The sequence below is a fragment of the Suncus etruscus genome, chromosome 3 (genome assembly GCF_024139225.1).
Source record: "Suncus etruscus isolate mSunEtr1 chromosome 3, mSunEtr1.pri.cur, whole genome shotgun sequence".
NCBI lineage: Eukaryota > Metazoa > Chordata > Mammalia > Eulipotyphla > Soricidae > Suncus > Suncus etruscus.
In genome coordinates, this window is record NC_064850.1 from 84,862,960 (window position 1) to 84,884,246 (window position 21,287).

The 21,287-nt window shown below is 41.1% G+C and overlaps 1 protein-coding gene across 1 annotated transcript in view; it reads left to right on the forward strand.

The window, feature by feature from the left end:
- Positions 1-1,709: 1,709 nt before the first annotated feature.
- The window catches only part of PTAR1 (protein prenyltransferase alpha subunit repeat containing 1), a 40,161-nt gene continuing 20,583 nt past the window's right edge, over positions 1,710-21,287 (forward strand). The window contains exons 1-2 of the mRNA XM_049770968.1: positions 1,710-1,864; positions 13,220-13,389. Of these exons, the coding sequence (XP_049626925.1) occupies positions 1,779-1,864; positions 13,220-13,389 (256 nt within the window). The 5' untranslated portion in view covers positions 1,710-1,778. The remainder of the gene's footprint in view (positions 1,865-13,219; positions 13,390-21,287) is intronic.

Genomic DNA, 21,287 nt, shown 5'->3' on the forward strand with positions numbered 1-21,287 from the left:
GTAAGGCGTTTGCCTTTCATGCAGGAGGTCATCGGTTCGAATCCCAGCGTCCCATATGGTCCCCCGTGCTTGCCAGGAGCAATTTCTGAGCATGGAGCCAGGAGTAACCCTGAGCACTGCCGGGTGTGACCCCCCCCCAAAAAAAAGTATATCGCCCGCGCGATTATAAAAATGAGTATTGGTAAGAAAAGACACCGTTGCAGGGGGTCCAATATGGATACTGGAGGAGTTTCCCTCCTCCCCCTCCCCCCAGAGCCCAGTTGCCAAACCTGGCCCTGAAACCAGTTTGGCATGGGGGGGGGGTCTCGGTCTCCTGGACTAGTTGGTCAGCCCAGGAGGCCATTGGCCAGCTGTCTGCCCAGATTCCCAGCCATACCCGTAGTAGAGGAACAGTAATCCTGGCATGTGGGATTTTCTGGGTCCAGCTGCAGCCTCCCTCTCCAGTATGAAAAAGCATAGGGGAGGAGTTTGCCTCTTCCTGATCCCCCCAGAGCTCAGATGCCAGACCTGGCCTTGAAAGCCAGCTTGGCGTGGGGGGCTCTCGGTCTCCAGGACTAACTGGTCAGTCCTGGGGGCCTTTGGCCAGCTGTCTGTCCAGATTCCCAGCCATGCCAGTTGAAGAGGAACAGTAATCTCAGGACTCACTTCTATTTCTGTGATCAAGGATCACTCCTGGTGGGCATGAGGGCATATATATATATATATATATATATATGTATATGTATATATATATATATAGTTGTATTATGTTTTGGTACTTATTTTGTCATGATATCATTTTGTTTCTCCTCTTCATTTAAGAGACTTCTAAAATAGTTTTTGTTTGGTTTGTCATTCCTAGCTCTGTGTTCAGGACTCTGTGCTCACTCCTGGTGATACTCTAGTCTAGGGATAAGAAACCACATGTGGGATGTGGGGGCCCGAGTGACCCAGGATCTGATCCATACTTGGTTGAGAGAAAGAGAGAGAGAGGAGAGAGAGAGAGAGAGAGAGAGAGAGAGAGAGAGAGAGAGAGAGAGAGAGAGAGAGAGACAGAGAGAGAGAGAGACAGAGAGACAGAGAGACAGAGAGACAGACAGAGACAGAGAGACAGAGACAGAGAAAGAGAGAGAAGAGAGAGAAGAGAGAGAGAGAGAGAGAGAAGAGAGAGAAGAGAGAAAGCCTTACTGTACTACCTCTCAAGCCCTCAAATTGTTTGTCCCTTTTCCTCCTTGTGTGTATTAATGAAGCTTTAATACTGATTTACTGAACTCGGACTGCTCAGGCCTGCAACTAACACGCAGGGACACCGGGTGACAGTTGTCTCCAATGGGACTCCCTCCAGCTGTTAAAAGAAAGTTCAAAGGCAGTGCCAGGAGGACCGGCGCTTGCAGTTCAACTATCTCCCGGGAGCTCAGCGGCTGGATCCAGCGCAGTCGGGGTTCCGCAGTCTGACTCTCCGTCTCCAAGGGATGAGCTGCCCGGAGCACCCCTTCCCCCCTGGAGCCGGGCCGCCGTGACCTTCAAGACCACGCACGACCACCGGAAGCCCCTTGGCCACCGAGCCGGCAGCATCCTCGCGGACGCGGAGAACCCGGGTACCCGGATCAAGGACTCCGGGCGCGGAGCGAGCAGACGTCTCCCTGTGACCTCGGGCTGACCCGGAAGTGCTCCCGGGCGGACCCGGCAGCGGCGGCGGCGGCGGCGGCGCGGCGGAACCGGCGCACACACACGCGCGCGCGCGCTCCCCGCGGAACTCGGGCTTGGGGCGGTGCGCGCTGCCGGAGGCCGCCGCCGACATGGCCGAGACGAGCGAGGAGGTGGCGGTGCTGGTGCAGCGGGTGGTGAAGGACCTCACCAACGCCTTCCGCAGGAACCCGCACATGTGAGTGGCGCGTCCGCTGCGAGGTGGGACCCGAGGGTCGGAGTGACCGAGCCGGGCGGCGGGTGGCGGGTGGCGGGTGCGGCGCGGCACGGCCCCGCGCGCCCGGCGTTTGGAGAGGACGGAGCGCGATCGACCGATGGGGGCCCGCTTCTCACTGCGGGAACCTGCGCTCCGGCGGCCGGGGAATCCCTTCCGAGTGACCTCTGCAGTTCCGAAGGGAGCGACTTCGCCCGCTCCCACCCCTTTCCCGGGAGTTCACGGAACTCGAAAGTCTTCTTCTCGTGTCCCCAGCGCGCACACCCTGGAAAAGGCACCGGGCGCACACGTTAGTTGGGGCTGGATGTGATTGGGAAACCCAACTCTGGAGATTGCAGCCTGTACGTTCGAGAGAGAGCGGGAGAGACTGGGGTACCCGGCCGATCTTACTAACAGGATCTAGGAAAACAACAACAACAACAACAACAACAAAAACCCACCCTAACCCCAATGTATATCCAGAGGCATTTTTCACACGTTTCTTGTACCCCGCGATTGCGCCTACAATTTGTCTACACTTCCACGAAACCTTTTGCCCTAATGGTGAACTAGAGCAAAATGTTTGGGGATAGCCTCTCCAGGCGCAAACAAATGAAAGCTCTGCACTTATTAGCGTTAGCGGATGGATGGAAGTTACCTAGAACCCAGGCACTCCTGATCCACTCGCCGCTGAGCTCTCTTAAGTAGGACATCTCTTTTTCCTTTCCATTTTACTTAAACTCTGGAGCGTTACCTGGAGAGTGTTTTCTTTTTTGACACTTCTGCTTTTATGTAACTAGTGAAAAAAAGCTGTTACAGAAGAGAAAGAGCAACACTGTATACAAAAAAGTAAGAAAGTTGCAAGAAAGTTGCATTCCTCCTCCCTTCAGTTCTTCCTCTCACTTTCATCCCTCCCAAATAACCTGGATGGAAATTTTGCCGTATTTTCACTTTATCTAACTGCCTATGGAGCTTAACTGTAAGACTTTTTTTTTTTTTTAAGAGAAACTGGGACACAGTGACATTTTTTGTTTTTGTTTTTGTTTTTGGACCACACCTTAACTACTCTGAGGCTTCTCCCAGGTTCAGCGCTGGGTGTGGCTGCTTAGGCTTCTGGGGCCTTGTTTCAGTCTTCAGTTTCAGGCTTGTGCTCCAGAGTTTGAGCTTTATGGTCTGTTAATAGTGTTTTTATTTTTTGTTTTGGGGCCACATCCGGCAGTGCTCACTGTGACATCTGGCCTCTATGATCAGGAATTACTCCTGAAAATGCTTGGATAGGGGCTGGTGATGGTGGTGGGGATTGACCATACAGGATTCTGAAGCTAACGCAGTGCTTCTCAATTATTTTCTGTCATGCCCCCCTAGGAAGAAAAAAACATTCTTTGTGCCCCCCCCGCACGACTGTAAATAGTATCTTTATTAAAAAAAAACTTGAACCTGAAAACAAAAATATATAAAATAATTTGAGCTGATTTTTTAACAGAGGCGATGTCTGGATTAATGGCTACAATGAGCACGTTTTGCAATGCATAGCTTTTCCAAGCGGGGTTTGAAGCAGGACACAGCAACTCTCAGTTTGAAGCAGGACACAGCAACTCTCAGCTCCAGAGACATACAGAGACATAAACATGGGGCTTAGCTTGTTATGACAGTGCCTGGGGGCACGCCCCCCTATTTGAGAAGCACTGAGCTAACGTAAGGCTAGGGATTTACCCAGTTGTATTATCTCTCCTGTCCAGAATAAGAATAAACCTCTTAAGGTTTAACCTTAAGAGGCCTCAACCTTTTAGTCCAAAAAATGGGAGTGGAGTGGGACAAACCTACATCTCAACAAAAAGCTTTTTCTTCTAATCTAAGTGATGCTAATGTACTGCTCCTGATTGCCTACAAAATCAGACATGCGACTATGCCTCTTTAGGAGCAAAAATGCTACTGGACTCAGTCCTTGCTACCTCTGCAGCCTGTCACATTTTTCCCACTCGTGACCGATGCCTTTTTCTGAATGAGAGTTTTGAATGAGTTCCCAGCTGTAGCCATAGTGGTTACTGGATCTGTTAGGGAATGCTTTGATGCTTTACTGAATGTCAGCCTTTCAGTCCCTGTTTGAGAAAGAGTTTCAGTGCAAATAAGAGATATCCTCTTTTTTTTTTTAAAGGCCTATTTTCTTCTCACTGGTATTTTGGGACCTTTTCGTTTTTGTTATTTTGTGGTGCTAGGCTTAAGCTCGGGGTCTCATACATGATGGCAAGCTCCCTACTTCAGGACACCCCACTTTTTTTTCAAGGTGGCTGAGATCAATCTCAGGATCTTAGGAGCTTTATGTTTTCAACCACATCTCAAGCCTGTGGTGATCTTTTTCTTGAAGGAGTTTAGCAGATGTAAAATGTTTGATAAATATAGTGATCTTAGTTTTTCTTCTGAGGAAAACTAGAGAAGCATTAATGTTTTTATATTTGAAGAAACCTAGATTGAACTTTCATTGGTTTGGTAGGTTGACTATGCTGTTTTGTAGTTCCTCCCAAATTCTCTGGATCACATTTATTGAAATTCTAAAAGCCTTCAATAAACACCTTTTTTTTTTTTTTTTTTTTTTTTTTGGCGGGAAGGGGTGTCATAATTGGAGGTGCTCAGGGTTTACTCCTGACTCTGCCCTAAGCAATCACTGCTGGTAGTACCCAAAGGACCATGTGGGATTCTGGGAATTGAATCCAGTAGGCTGCATGCAAGGCAAGCCCCTTACTTAATGTACTATTATTCTAGCCCCTATTATCACTTTTTAGGGTAAAATTTCAGCAGTGTGCTCAAGGCACCCAAATATACTGATGTTGATTTATATCTGTACCATCCTGTGTGGTAAGCACAAGCTATGGATGTTTGAATTGGACTAATGCAAATAAATTTAATTTTATTTCTTTTTTGATGTTGGGAACATTTGGACTATACTAGGTGCTCTGGGGATTCTAAACCTTTGGACTGTATTCTCTAGGTCTCTTCTAATGGAACTTTAAACAAATCTACATATTGTTTTACTTGTTGTTTAGTTTTGCTTTGGGGCGTATATGGTGAAGTCAGCTCAGGGGTTACTCCTGGCTATGCGCTCAGAAATCACTCCTGGCTTGGGGGACCATATGGGATACTGGGGATCGAACCCAGGTCCGTCCTGGGTCAGCCGCATGCAAGGCAAACACCCTACCACTGTGCTACCCCTCTTGCCCTCAAATCCACATATTAAAAACAAAGTAATCATGTATTATGAAAAGGATATGGTTATTTTGAGAAAACAGTAACAGTAACTTAAATAGTAACTAATTAAATTAGTAAAAACCTGATTTAATTTTGTTCTTTTTGAGAAGATAGCCTATTAGGCCTACTCTATGTGACTAAGGATGTTTGTGAAAAGTACAGATAGACTGTATGGGTGTTACTAAGAGGAACTGTGTTATATATTATATAAACCATGAGGTTTGGCCAGAGAGAGAACACAACTGACTCGGTAGCTCAGTACCATAGTCTGGGCTAGAACCAGTACCTCTCAGAGCAAAGCCTGCTCTTAGCCCTCTGAGGGGTCTCTCCAGCCCTCCAGCTTTTCTTGAGTAAGAAATTAGAGTTTAAATAGCCTAAATCTAGAAGAAATTCATTTAAACTCACTTGTTTTCATGATGTCTCTTGTTTAAGGACTTTTGGGCTCAGGATGCAGACTTTCAACTTAACCATGAGTAGTGAACCCTGTTTTCTCAATGATCAAGGGAGAGACTGGAGGAATTAGGTCCCTTCCAGTTTATTTGTATTTTATTGTTTGGGTGGCCCAGGAGGGAACTACCTTCAACTATCCATATGGGCTAATTCCAGTAACCCAGATTGAACCTAGGTGGTTCTCATGTCCTTTAAGCCAACTCCGTGGCCCAGTTCCTTTCCATTTGAAAAATGATTCTGGGAAGCAATTTTAAATTGTCTGAAAGTAGATTATCACCTAAGGGACTGATTAGGTCTTGAGGACAAGCCTAAATTCAAGCACAGTATTTGGAAGCTTACTGACCTACGTGTTTTTATAAAGTATATAAAGTACATGACACACAGGTATATGCATACAATTATATTTAGAGGAGTACATTCAATTGTATTCACATTCAACTCCTGATTTAAGCCTCAGGGTTGCACCTGGGTATGCAGTTAGTGGGGGATGAACATGGGGGGCTGGTGCTGGGAATTGACCCCAAGTTCTCCCTGCATACACACTAAGGACTCAGACACTTGAGCTATCTTACCAGCCAAATGTACATATCTTTAGGAAGTAGGAAAGCACTATTATAGGGTTAGTTCATTTGAGAGAAATGTAACATACTTTGCTCTTCCAATTATTTGTTATGCGCCCCCCCCCCCCCCCCAGCAGTGCTCAGGGGTTATCCTGCTTGACTGCTCAGAAGTTATTCCTGGTGCAACATAATCAAATATCCTGGCTTCTTCCATGCCAAGCATGTAAGCAGCCTTATGCCTGGCCCTGACATTTATAGGGAGCAATATTCTCTAAATTGTTTTAGTTACTTTCATAACAGGCAGGGAAGGAGTGTTGTTCCTTTATTTCAGAGGAGGATACTGATGGTAAGTGACATTTCCCCCCTTATTTCCAATTGTTTTGGGGTCACATCTGGCACTGCTCAGGGCTTCTTCATAATTCTGCATGCAGGGATCATTCCAGGCAGTGCTCAGGGAACCATACTAGTGCCAGAGATTAAACCAAGGTTAGCCACAATTGCAAGGCAAGCACATTTCTCTCTGGACTCTCTCCAGTCTGACAAATGTCCTGTTAAATTCACATTGATGGCCAGTGGTAGAATACAGATAATGAGCACCTTAGACCTCAGAAGATTAGATTGGGTGCTTTGTCTTCATATCCTAGTGCTTCAATGTTTTGTTTTCATTTTCATTTTCTAAGTGCTGTATATTCCATGACATGACTTTTCGTTTTCCTTACAAAGGAATTGCTGACAGCTTTCTCAGTCCTTAAATCAGCACATTTCCCCTTATTTAGAGTTCTTGTACAAGTCAACCAATTAACAAAGGAGCAGATCATCAAGGCCTATCTATAAAGCTCTATAGAAGAGAATAGGACTTTGACATTGAGTTTGAATTTGGACCTACAACATTAGAAGCAAATTAGAGGCAGTTACTTTTAAACGGTTAAGGATTGCTCTTTGGTTATTATACCCCATATGCAAGTCAAATCAGCATTTAGTAGCACAGATTAAGCACCTGCTCCAACCCGAGCATTTTTGTTCTTTATTTCATAAAAGAATGAGGATGAAGGGAGGAGAGATAATACATGGTCCAGGGACTTGCCTTACACGTGGTCAACCGGGTTCAATTCCTGCATATGGTCCTCTGAACTTCCTGAGGGATGATCCCTCAATGGACAGGACAATTAATGCAGAAAGGCAGGGCTCTGGGCAGTGTTATAAAACTACTTCCCATATCCCTCAGGGAACAGATGCTCCCTACTCAGGACTAGGTTTGGGGGGCACACAAAAGTCATCACCTGTTTCTCAGATGTGTGAGTAGCTGCAAACATAGAAACCAAATTATTTGGTCAGGTGTTTTATTTTTGGTAATAATTATTGTAATATTGTGTTTTAAAAGTCTCCTGTCTTGGGGAGCAAAGAGATAGGATCGTGAATAGGGAGCTTGTCTTGAATGTAGTCAACTCAAGTTTAATCCCTGGCACCACCCCATATGGTCCACAAATACTGCCAGGAGTGCTCTCTGAGCATAGTTGAGAGTAAGTTGTAAATAATGTGTTGTACCTCCCCCACCCCCCCCCAAAACAAACAAACCAACAAAAAATAAAGTCAACTGTCTTTAAAAAAATAGGTTATATATAGAAGCTACAGTTTTTATTTGGAAAAAAATTGGGGGGCACACAGTGGTGCTCAGAGTTTACCCAGGGTTCACTTCTGTCAAGCCCTACTTACTATCATTCTAGCTCTATTTGAAAAAAATTTTTCTTATTATTTTGGATTTTGTGCTGTACCCCACTGTGCTCAGGGTTTGCTACCAACTCAATACTGAAGGCTTGTGGCAGGCTGTATTTGAGTAGGTGACACATAATGATAGAAATTGAACCGAGGGCCTCATATACAAGATACGTGCCTTTATTTTTAAAAGGATGCTTTAGCATCATAACTCTTGATGATCATAACATTGACTACTGCAGTTTTTGGTGTGTTATCTCTCAGAAATTAATTCCTTGAAGTAATTATGCTGGCTTTTTTAATTGTAGTTGTAGTTTATTTTTGAATTTTATTTATTTATTTTGGGGATTTGGGTCAACACACTGTCATGCTCAGTGCTTACTATTGACTGCTCAGAGGATCCCTCCTGCTGGGGCTTGGGGTGCTGGAGATTGAACCCACATCTGATGTTGCAAGACAAATCCCCTACCTGATGTACTATTTCTCCAGCCTTTTTTAAAAATTTTTAAACAGTTTGGTTTAAATAGTAAGATTTGGACACAGACACAAAAAAATGTTAGCAATTCAGATACCTATTAATCTGGTAACTTTATAGATTCCACAAGTATTGATGAGTTAGGTAGATTGCAGCTTATTGTGACCACATACAAAAGCTTTATTTTTCTGGTTGTGGGGCTTCACCCAGCTGTGCTCAGGACTTACTCTTGGCTTTGTGCTCAGGAATCAGGCCGGATGTCAGGGATCCCCAGATGAACTGTGTGCAAGGCAAGCTCCTTAACCACTGCTAAGTCTCTTGCCCTGACAAGCATTTTTAAATAATGGGCTTTAACCTCAGATCTTCTATCAGCTTTGCCATCTACTTTCTGTGGAACTTTGGTTACTGGAATGCAAAGTGATAGCATTATTTATAAATAAATAATATCTTTATCATTTCGATCTATAGCTGTATGATACAAGTCCTCAGCAAAGTGATCAATTTATGAAGTCTAGAGCCATCTTGTTTTGTTAATTTTTAAGATTTTAGAACCTTAGACAATACCCAGGTCATTATAATACTCAGAAAATACTTAGATCCTATTGGTGTAATAAATCCAAACCATGGAATGACCTATGAACCAGTGTCATGACAGAAAGCCTTATGTACCCAAATTTACTTATCAATTAAATTATCTTGAGAGAGTGACTAGTGACTCAACTCCAGAGCCTGTCACAGCTCCTCCAGTTCAAATAACTGAATGTGGGAGGGTCACAACAATTGTAACCATTTGTTTTAAAAGAAATCTCTTCCTGATTCATTATCAGTAAATGCTAAATTTGCATTCTTTGTTTTTTGGGGGGCCACACCTGGCAGCGCTCAAGGGTTATTTTTGGTACTGCATTCAGGAACTCACTCCTGGTTTTGCTCAGGGACCACATAGAATGCCAGTGATCAAACCTGGCTCAGCTGCATGCAAGGCAAGCATCTTATCTGCTTTACTATCTTACTGGCCCTGATTTGTATATTTCATATACATGTATATCTGAGGTCACAAAATTTCTTGAGAAAAAAGGATTTTGAGTAGAAAAAATGTAAGAAGCCCTACCCTTGTTTATTACTATATTTTTATATTACTCTTGAAGAAATTAATAAAAAATAAGTGACTTTTTTTGAGGGAGGTGGGCCACACCCAGTGCTGCTCGGGGTTACTCCTGGCTGAGCTCAGAAATCGCTCCTGGCTTAGGAAACCATATGGAACACCGGGTGATTAAAGCACAGGTTCTTCCTAGTCTAGTAGCATGGACAAGGCAGACGCCTTATTGCTTGTGCCATTGCTCCGGCCCTCAAAATAAGTTACTTTTAAATGATCCCACCTGTGATCGCTTCCCACATGTGTTCATGGTCTAACAAAATCCGAGGGTTTTTTTACACAACTTGCTAATGAGGACTTGGATATAGTATAGGTCATATAGGATGCTTACCTTTTATGCAGTGACCCCAGTTAAGTCCCTGCAAATGATCCCTGAGCAACATCATAGGGGCTGGAGACATAGCACAGCAGTAGGGCATTTGCTTTACATGCAGCCAATCTGGGAAGGACTTGGTTTGATTCCTGTGTTCCATAGCCTGCCTGGGGCTATTTCTGAGTGCAGAACATGGAGTAGCCCCTGATCTCTGCTTGGTGTGGCCCAGGAACCAATCAATCAGTCAATCAATAAATAAATAAAGTTTGAAAAAAAAAATAAAGAACCAGGCATAGCTAGCCCCTGGTACTGCTACATGCAGCTCACTTTTCTCCAAATAAAAGGAATTAAAATAAATTGAATTATTTTTTCTCAGTGCATCTGTCAATCTACTATCTTTGTGACAGATTGTAAATGAGATTGTCAGAGACATGTTCTGAAAAATTTTTATCCTGGTTTTAAAAAAATCACATTTTATCAGTGGTCCTCAAATCTTTTATTTTTTATTTTTATTTATTTTTTATTATTATTAATTTTTTTTGGGTCACACCTGGCAGCACTCAGGAGTTTCTCCTGGCTCTATGCTCAGAAATCACTCCTGGCAGGCTCAGGGGACCATATGGGATGCCAGGATTCGAAACGATGGCCTTCGGCATGAAAGGCAAACACTTTACCTCCATGCTCTCTCACAGGGCCAGTTCACTGTCCCTCAGACCACTGGAGTGTCGGACTATTATAAAATCAAAAACTATGCACATTGCGTATATTTTATTTGAAATGAAGAAACAAAATGGGAACAAATACAATATGTGGCCTGCAGGCCGTAGTTTGAGGATCACTGATTTAGATAGCAGAGGAGATATTTTAAATACATCTTAATAGATATATATTAAATAGATATATCTAGAAAATATATTTGATAATTATCTTAGATTATTATACATAGATATAAATATATAGACAATAATTATATATTAAATAGATATCTTAAAGGGCTGGAGTACATACTTAGCATGTGGGAACCTCAGTAGATTCCAGCATTGCACGGTTCTGTTTCCCAAGCACTGTTGGCATGACCCTGAGTGTTAACCCAGGAATATCCTCTGTTCACTGCTGGGCTGTGGCCCCAAAGCAAAAATGTGCTTAGATACTTTAAAGAAGGTTATGTCAAATATTTTTTTCCAAAATTTTATTTATTCATTAAATGTATAATATACTATGTAAGAATGTTTCATGTAGGCAAAAATTTTAACTCCTTATTAACAAAAGGCATGTGTGTAGGTTTTACCAAAATATCTTTGCCTAAACAGTTTTATATTTATTTTCTTTTACTATTATTTGTGGGGTGGACACACCCAGTGGTGCTCATGGCTTATTTTGGGGTCTGTCCTCAGAGGTCATTCATAGCAGGCTCAGGGAACTATATGTCAAGGATTCAACCTCATGGTTTAATGCAGTGCATTAAATTGCATTAAATGCAATTGGCCTCATGCAACGCAAGCACTTTACCCATTGTTTTTTGGTAAATACTAGCCCTTTGTTTTCTTTAAAATGTTTTTAATGAAGGCATGATGATATACAAGGTTAATCATAGTAGAGTTCCAGGCATACTGTGTTCTAAGACCAATTCCACCATCATGCCAACCAGGCTAACTTCCCTGCACAATTATATCCCAAGTTTCCTCCCAGCTTCCCTCTGGACAGGTATCTTTTTATTATGTTTGTTTTCTATGTAAGTGAATTGCCTTCCATATTTATTAAATTTTCAACTTATGTTGAGCTGTATTGAGGGGTATAGATGAAGCCATCTGTGAAAGATGAATATCTGAAATTTTAGCAACATTTATTAGCATTTTAAAAATTCAGAAATGTATTATGAATTATAAAGAAGGGAAAAATGGTCACTGTTTCATTGACCAGAGAACTTTCAGTGATAGCTTGTTCTGTGTCTGTTTATTAGCAGGCAAGCACTTGGGGGGGTGTATGGGGTAGGGGGAACAGGGCTAGAGGGAAAGAGTTGGCCGTACCCAGTGGTGCTCAGGGCTTTCTGATGGCTTTGTGTTCAGGAGTAATTCCTGGAATATTCAGGAGACTCTCAGGTGTCAGGATCCAAACCTGTGCAAGACTCACACCAAACCTGCAGTGCTATTGCTTTGGCCTCAGACTCCCTACCACCCCTCATTTTTGAGTTTAGGACTTATTCCTGGCAGGATCAGAATCATATGGGGTGTCGAGGATCAAACCCTTGCCTGTGTGCAAGGCAAGCACGTGACCCTCTACCACTGCTCAAATCCCTGTTTTTTTTTTTTTTAATTTTTTTTTTAATCTGAGCCTCAAGGCCCTGGTGCTGCTGTGTCAGACAGTGCAGTGTTGATGGTCTAGGCAACCCACAAATGCTGAAAAACGTGTGCTTTCCCATTAGATCAGAAAGCCTAAAAATGAGTGTAGGCAAAACTCTTGAATCAGAGAGAGAATACAGTGGGCAAGGCCCCAGTTGATCCCTGGTACCACATATGTTCCTATACTCCTGCAGTAAGCCCTGACCACCAGTTGGTGTGACAAACACAAACAAACAAAAAAATAAAAACCAGCATCAAATTAAACAAAGTTCTTTTCTCCAGAAGATTTTTAAAAGTGAATTTTAAAATTTTGTCTGCATAGATACAAAAAGCTTTATGCTCTATCTTGTTCTTGCCAGAGATTTTTGTTGTTTCACTTTTTTTATGTCTTCCATACTCAGGTGTCTTTCACTTTATTACAGTTCTATCATGTGGAGAAACTTACTCTATCCATTTAAAATCAATAGACACTGAGATTGTTTTCAGTTTTGTTGTAATATTTCAGTGAACATCTTCATAGATTTTGACATAGGGTAGTTTCTGAGCAGTAGCATCATCAAATCATAGAATATCTACTTTAAAATTTTTTAGAGGGGCTGGAGGGATAGTACAGCAGATAGGACTTTGCATGCTGCTTACCCAGTTCCATCCCCATCATCCCATATGGTCCCTGAGCAGAGAGCCAGAGTGAGCCCTGGGTCATTTTCAAAGTTCTGTCCAGAAATTAAATTAGAGCACTTTTTAGTCCCATCAGTAGAGTACAGCATACTCGTTTTCCAATTGTTCTTAATAATAACAGACCTTACAAGTTACTGTTGCTGTCAATCTAATGAGGGAACTAAATAATTTTTGTCTTTGTTATTGGGATACTCCCAGCAGTGCTCATCGGTATTCCTGGCTCTGCATATGGTGTGCATATGGGATGTAGAGATTAGCGGCATACAGGGCCAACACTTTACTCACTGTACTATCTCTTCAAGTAATACTTTTAAGGATGAGAAATATGTACAGTTTTTTTTAAATACTTTAGAGTTTGAAAGATTTTGAGAGGCTAGCATGATGTCATTTTTTTTTTTTTTGTCTCACACATTTAGAGATGAAATTGGCCTGATCCCATGTCCTGAAGCAAGATATAACCGGAGTCCCATAATCCTGGTGGAAAACAAACTTGGTGTAGAGAGCTGGTGTGTCAAGTTCCTCCTACCCTATGTCCACAACAAGCTCCTTTTGTACAGAACGAGAAAGCAGTGGCTGAATAAAGATGGTAAGTCCAGAGTGTCCTCATCCTTTGGGTTTGAGAAGCAATTTACAATGTAGTGGCAAGTAATCTGGGGGTTTCCTGGATTCTAGGTCTGGCTCTTTCACTGACTGGGCTCTTGCTAACCTCTTCGTCCAGCGTGGAAGGTGGACTCATCTATAAATTTCAGAGCTTCATCCATAATGGTGCAATGGAGACAGGGGGTGAATATCATTAAGCAACTATACCAGTATTCCATAATCTTTATATAAATAGGCCTCTTACAGATATTTTTAAGACTTTGCAAGATTATTGTATGGCTTAATTTGTGGCATAAATTTAATGCTACATATTTAAATATTAAAGATAAGTGTTTATCTGTTATCAGATGGTCTCATTTTCCATTCTGTCACCCTGAAAGAACCTTCAATATCATTAAGTTTCAAAATTACACCATATGTATCTAAAGCAAGCTGTACTATGTGTGTTCTTGCACACAGAAATGTTTTATTGAGCCAAAATTTAACTAATTCTGGGAACTGGAAGGGGTGACGTAAGTACAGAACGACAATCTTGCAGAGCAGAAGCATTTTGAATTTTTAAATGTTCAAGTCTCTTGTTCCAGATCATTAGCTTTTGTTCATTCATGTGTGTTAGTCCAACCTACTTTGAGGAGTTTTCCCAGTTCCTTTTCTGCTTCTCTCTTTTATGTCTTTCTAGTCTTTGTTGGGTCTCCTCATTATGAAGTCTAGAAGCATCCCTGCAGAAGAGCAAATGGTTATGCTTTCTAATCAAATAACTAGCATCTGAGGCCAAAGATAGCTCAAAGGGCTGAGCACATGTAATGCATTCTTTGCCTGTGGACACATAGGTTTTAACCCTGGTATCATGTGGTCTTTGAGTATGGTCCCCTGATAACCCCTGGGAATCACCTCATGTGTACCCCAATCACTCGAACACACATGCACATACTTGTGTGTACACATATCCCAGCACTACAAGGTGTGATCCAAAAACAAACCAAAAATCCCTTTGAATTCTGTTGTCTGTTAACTTATATATAGCAGCAGCTTGATTTTATCTTAGTTTATATTCTCTTAAAAGCTGTTTGCAGTTTTGTTTGGGGGGGGCAAGGTAAATCAAAGTCAGCATAGTTTAGTGTGGTGCCACATACCACTAAGGTTGTATATTATCAGTAAAAATATGGATATAAATTTATAAATTCTGGAATGATAGGGGAAAAAATCTTTTGAAAATGCTGATGGACTAATATGTGTATCCTGTTAAACTTGCGAACCAAAGCAATTGTTCTGGGTCTTGCTAAGAATAAAAGAGTAAAGAAAAAAAATTAGGGAAAGACAATTATTTAAAGGAAACATTATGGCTTTGAGATCAGAGTGATAACACAGCAGGTAGGGTATTTGGCTTCAGGCTATCACCCTGGGTTCAATCTCCAGCATCCCATATGGTCCCCTGAGTTCAATAGAAGTGATTCCTGAGTACAAAGCCTTAGTACAAAGTAGTAATCCCTTAGCACCACTGGGTGGGACCTAAAATCCAAAACAAAACAACAACAACAACAACAAAACTATTATAGCTCTAAAAATATGTTGAATGTTTTAGGAGGCTCCAGTGTATATCTGCCATGCAGTTTTGCTCCAAGTATGAGACACAACAGTACGTAGTTCTCAAATGCTGCCAAGCCCAAATAATGTCATGTTGCTGGGCAGACCACTGATGTGTCAGGCCCACATTTCTATGACAACCCTTCCTTCCCAAAAAGTGCATTCCCAAAGGAAGAAATGATAGAGTACATTCATGTTTCATATGCCCTCCTCCTCTTCCCAGGATTGGCTAGGAGTGGCCCCAGTGGCATTGAGCTCATCTGGACTTGGGAAGGGAGTGGGAGTCGCTTTGTGCAACTAAACACTACTGGGTGTGGACTCCTCATATGAAGGGATTTTAGAGGGGCTAGGGATATGACCCATAGGAGAGATTAAATCATCAGTACCAAAATGAAAAAATAAGATAAAATATTCTCTGAGTCAAGGTGACCTTTATTCTTGAAATAAATTTTTTCCTTTTAATTAAATTGAATTTATACTCACATATGGAAAGAATATTTAAATATTAGGGTTCTTCTGAGAAACAAGTAGAAAATTTTGTACGTAAGTGTATATATATATATATGGACATATATATATATACATATACCAATACTCATGCATATATATATATATATATATATATATATCAACACTCAAGTTTAGTTACTTAGATTAATTTTTTATAGTTTAGGATATGGTTACAATAATATTTATGGTATTAATGTATAAAGTAACTATATACTGCCACCACACAAGTGCCCAGGATCCTCGATTATTGGCTTTATGTCACCTACAGCATGATCTTTAATCAAAGTCTAAAGCCTGCCTTACACTGGTTATTGGTTGGCAGTTTTGAATTTGGTGCAGTTCTAGTTTGGTGAGTAAACTACCTTATTCACCACTACCAACGTGCCTAAAATCTTCCACCAGTGCCCTTACATTACTTCTGGTCCACCTCATTTCTTTTCTTCCTTCCCTCACCACTTCTATAACACCCTCTCCCCTCCCCATCCAAACTTACACTCTCAGGTCTATAATTAGTGTCAAGGATTTATTAACAGATTTTTTTCTCTATCTTGATATGTCTCTATATCCCACAGATAAGTGAATCCATGTATTTCTGGAGATAAAATTTTTTGGTTTTGATTTTATTTGGGGCCACACCTGGCAGTGCTCAGGGCTTACTCCTGCCTCTGCACTAAGGAATCATTTCTGGCAAGCTCATGAAACCATATGGGATGGCATAGATGCCAAGGACCAAATCCACGTTAGCTTTGTGTAAGACAAGCACCCTACTGAGGAATATCTTTCTAGCCCTAAGAGACTGTTTTGTTTTTGTTTTGTTTTTTATTTTTGGGGGTTCTTGGGCCACACCTGGCAGTACTCAGTTGGTTATTCCTGGCTCTGTGCTTAGAAATTACTCCTCACAGGTTCCTGGAACCATGTGGGATCCTGGATTAAACCTGGGTTGACCGCGTGCAAGACAAACATCATTGCTCCAGCTCTAGAGATTTTTTTTTTTAAGTCTTGCTTGTTTCTAGCCATCTTTGATGTAGAAAAGGAATGTAACTCTGTAACTCTGGTTAGTGAGAAATTTACAATTGAATATAATGCAAAAAAAAAAGCCCCTGTGTTTGAGTCCAGACAAGGCAATAGTACAACTTCTGTTCCCTTCTCTTTGTGCTCCATACTCTTCTCAGTCTGACCAGTGCTTCTCAAATAGTGGGGCGCGCCCCCCCCCCAGAGGGGGGATGCAAGGCTCCGTAAGGGGGCCGCGTTTGACCTCGGCAAACACTGTCATAGCAAGCTAAGCCCCATGTTTTTGTCTCTATATGTCTCTGGAGCTGAGAGGTGCTGTGTGCTGCTTCAAACCCTGCTTCGAAAAGCTATGCATTGCAAAACGTGCTCATTGTAGCCATTCATCCAGACATCACCTCTAATTAAAAAATCAGCTCAAATTATTTTATATATTTTTGTTTTGCAGGTTAAAGTTTTTTTTTAATAAAGATACTATTTACAGTAGCGTGGGGGGCATGACAGAAAATAATTGAGAACCACTGGTCTAGACCGAGATATCTCTAGAACCTTTTTCTTCTCTTCTCAATAAATGCTGTTTTCTTTTTATTTTTTATTATTTTTTATTTATTTTTCACAGAATTATTTATGGTACATAGTAGCAACTAATGAGGGGCACAAATGCTGCTTTCTTATAGCAGATCTTTATTATTCCACTATCCAGTTGCCTCATATTGCTTTCTAGTAACACTGAAGTTGATGAGATGCTTTTAAAAACTATATTGTCGCTCATGTTATTGCATGATACCTGTAGAGTTAATGAAGAATTTTACAACCTAGCCCCAGAATGCATTACCAGCTTTTGCCTCTCCAAAAGAAAGTATAGATATCATTTAATAGTTATCATTTTTTTATTAAAGCATCGTGCTATGAAATTATTCATAGTTGGGTGTTAGACATGCAATGTTTCAGCACCAATCCCACCACCATTGTCAACCTCCTTCCACCAATGTTCCTAGGTTCCCTTCCATAACATCCCCCACACCCCTGCCACTATCATGTCAGGCACCTTTTTAAGTTTGGCTGTTGATATCTGTAATTTTTTGGAAATTATATTTAATTAATTAAACATTTAAAATTGCGGGTGAAAGTTTAAATAAGGGTGGAAATCACTATTTCTGTGTTCATAAAAAAAAAAAAAGCCCTTTAAAAATTATTTGTTTGTTTCTGATTGTATGTTTAAGGTCCTGATAGCAATGTGTTGCTAGGACTAATCCACTTTTCCTATATTTGGCCAACCTGCTCCAGTATATTAATTTTCTAACCTTGAGGAAATTGAGGCAGAGTGGCGGTTATTACTTTTATTTGCAGTTACTTTTGCTACTTTTTTGACAGTCATTTGAAGGCTCTAGAAGCATCTGAATTTTATAACCATGTAATATTTATTTATTTATTTATAACCGTGTTATATTTATTCCAGTCACAGCATGCGTGGTTCCATTCTTGGGCTTTGTTCCATTCTCTGCCTTTGTTGAGGCTAAATTTATGTCTTATGCTGTCACCATTACTATAGTTTTCTGCACACATGCATCCCTCAAAGCCTCTCAGCTCTTGGAAGCAGTAATTGTTTCTATCTACTCCCATAGGGAATTCTTTCTTGAGACTGCTTACATTGTGACACTTACTACCTTTCCTTGTAGGAGGTTGTTCAAGCAGCTTTTTTCTTTGCTACATTGTAGCAAAGGGATTTTTGTCTAGTTTTTCTTTACTGACCTCAAGTATGTTTTCAAAAGACATCTGTCAAACAAGCTAAGTCTGGGTAGGAGAGATAGTACAGCTAGTAATGCACTTGCTTTGCACACAGCTGACCACAGTTTGGTCCTTGGCATTCCATACTATCCACTGAGTAACACCAGGACTGATTCCTCAGTACAGAGCTAAGAGTAACAACCCCTAAGTATCACTTGGTGTGGACCCAAAAGAAAAACAAATCTTTAGCCAAATCTGGCTTTTGATTTAGTGACTATTCTGTAATAAATGCGGCCTTTCTGGTGTGTATTACTCAAAAGGAGAGAGTGAGAGAGAGAGGGAAAGAGAGAAGAGGAGGGAAGGAGAAAGGAAGACTGGGAGAGAGGGAGAGAGAGACTAAGAGAGGGAGAGAGAAAGGAGAGAAGAAGAGAGAAAAGGAGAGAGGGAGAGAGGAGGAGAGAAAGGGAGAGACTCAAACTGCTCTATGTGCTAGTTGGAATATGTTTTGGAGGGAGAGATTAACCTTTCCTATGATCATCTTGGAATTTTTCTAAAAGCATGAAAAAATTATCTCTGTCAGAGACAATTGTCAAATTCAGAGACCAATTATATGTGAATGCTAACTTTGAAACATTGCTAATTCTTTTTTTGTTTTTGTTTGGGGGCCATACTCAGTAGTGCTCAGGGGTTACTCCTGGCTCTGCCTTCAGGAGACCATATGTTGCTGGGGGTTAAACCCCGCTTGACCGTGTGCAAGTGTCTTACCATTTCTATAATGTATCACAGCAGAGAATATGTGTTGATTTTTTTCTTGCATTTTTGTAGTCTTGCCTTCTCCTTGTTCTATGTCTAATAATATGCCCAGATTCTTTTTCTCCTTCTGATAATGATAGTAGGTATATATTAGAAATTATATAAAACTGAAACATCTTTCTTGGTATATATCCTGCTATTTTAAAAAAGATATGTTTAATATCAAGAGAGCAATATTGGGTAATACTGGGTCATATTGCTAAGGAACTGGTGATTGATGAGCTGTGGAAATAGAGATAGTCACTGTCAATTGTTGATTATGCAATGTAGGTTTTTGTTTTATGTGTCGTTTTTTTGTTTTGTTTTGATTTGATTTTGGTTTGGGGGCCATATCTGGCAATGCTCATGGTTACTGCATTCAAGAATTACTCCTGGAGTACTCGAGGGAACATGTGGGATATCAGTGATTGAACCCCTGGGTGGCCACGTGTGAAGCAAGTGCCTTACCCACTGTACTATCTCCCCAGCCCCTGTACATGTTTTTCTTTAGATTTTTGGTTCCATCCCAATTTGAAGAAGACAGTAACTATAGACAATGTGCTAGAGTGGGAAGACCACTGTTTTTACAGAACAGATTTGGATTAAATTCTTCTGCACACTAACATGTGCTGAAATTATTTAGCAGTGATTTCAGCCATATGATTTTATCTCTTCCATTTTTCTACCAAAAGAATGACATTCTAATAGGTCTCATAGGGTTGTTCCAAGGAATCAATGAATTAATGTGTATAGGACACCAGCAGAGCTGGCATGATGTGATTTTTTTTTTTTACTTTGTCTAATTTAACCAGAGCTAGTGGGGAAGAACCGAGGCATATGTCATTCTCATGAAAAATAATCTTGTCTTTGGGTCCTCAGAGGCAGCACACTGCCTAGTGTGCATGCCTTATGTACCCCACCCAGGTCTGATTGTTGGGAACAGATGATCCACAGTTTTTCCAGCACTGTGTATGATGTGAGTTTCCCTAACATTGCAGGGGCTGTGGCACATCATATCCTTGATCTCATTCATTGAATTTATAATCCAGTTGGCCGATCACAGTGTACAGGTCCCCCGCCTCCCCCAAATGTCTTTCATTTGAATGATGTCTGATGTATTTTTCTTTCATCGATCCTTCCCATTTCTGACATTTTAGTTCATTCCCTCTTTTGGGATCTGAATCCTCTTTTGGTTGCATCTGAATTTGTGTCCTGGATTGGTCAAAGAAAAGAGGAAAAAGAGTTGCCATGTTTCTGACTTCTTTAACTAATGTTTCTTGGTAACAAGATTCTTTTACTGGCCAGATATTTACTGAATTTCCTTCTTTGTCATACTGAGACTGATGTTATCACTCCCATTTTATAGATAAAGAAGTTGAAATTGAATGGCATTAAATTATATAGGCAGTGGGATTTTACTCAAGGCAGTCTGACTAAATTTAAGGCCAGTGCTATTGCTACTCTTCTGTGCTGTTGGTAGACGAGGAACTTCTCTGAAGGAGGGGCCACATGGAATGAGTTATTTGAAGATATATTGGAGAGGACTTATCTCAAAAAAAATCTTATATACTGATTAGGAGGATGATACTTATGAAAGATCAGTAACAAAGTCAGATGGAGTACATAAAAGAAGAAAGATTGCTTTCCATCAGGCTGGTCAGGAAAAGACTATGAGACTGAAGCGCTACCTACCTACTGCGCTAATGAGGCACCTAAAAGACTTTAGTGATAAAAAAAAAAAGCTTGCTTTTTATCTTTTTGCTAGAGATAGATGATTTTGTCCTTTTTTTTTTCCCCAGCAAGAATAGCAGACAGGAGAGTCTTAACTTCAGAAAAGAGATGCTAGATAAATAGGCATGTTTCAGTTGTGCTAAATTTTGGCCTGGTGGAATGCAGCATAAAGAGGTAGAACAGTGGAAGGCCAAACTGAGGGGCAGATAGAGACTGGTGTTTAGATTTTGGCTAACATTTCTCCATCACCCAGTGCTCTGAAAAACTATAATAGTTAGCTAGATATGACTATGAATGGACTGTTTGTAAGGTAAACTAGGAATAAAAAAAGTGAAAGGGAGTATATTCAAATAATAAATATATGTACAGAATCCAGTGAGATAGGACAGTGGGTGAAGTGCTCTTCTTTTATTTGGTTGACCTGGATTCAAGCCCAGTATTGCATAAAGTCCTCTGGCACCGCCAGAAGTGATCCATGAATACAGGGTCAGGTGTAAGCATCAGCATAACCAGGTGTGGCCTATCATATCC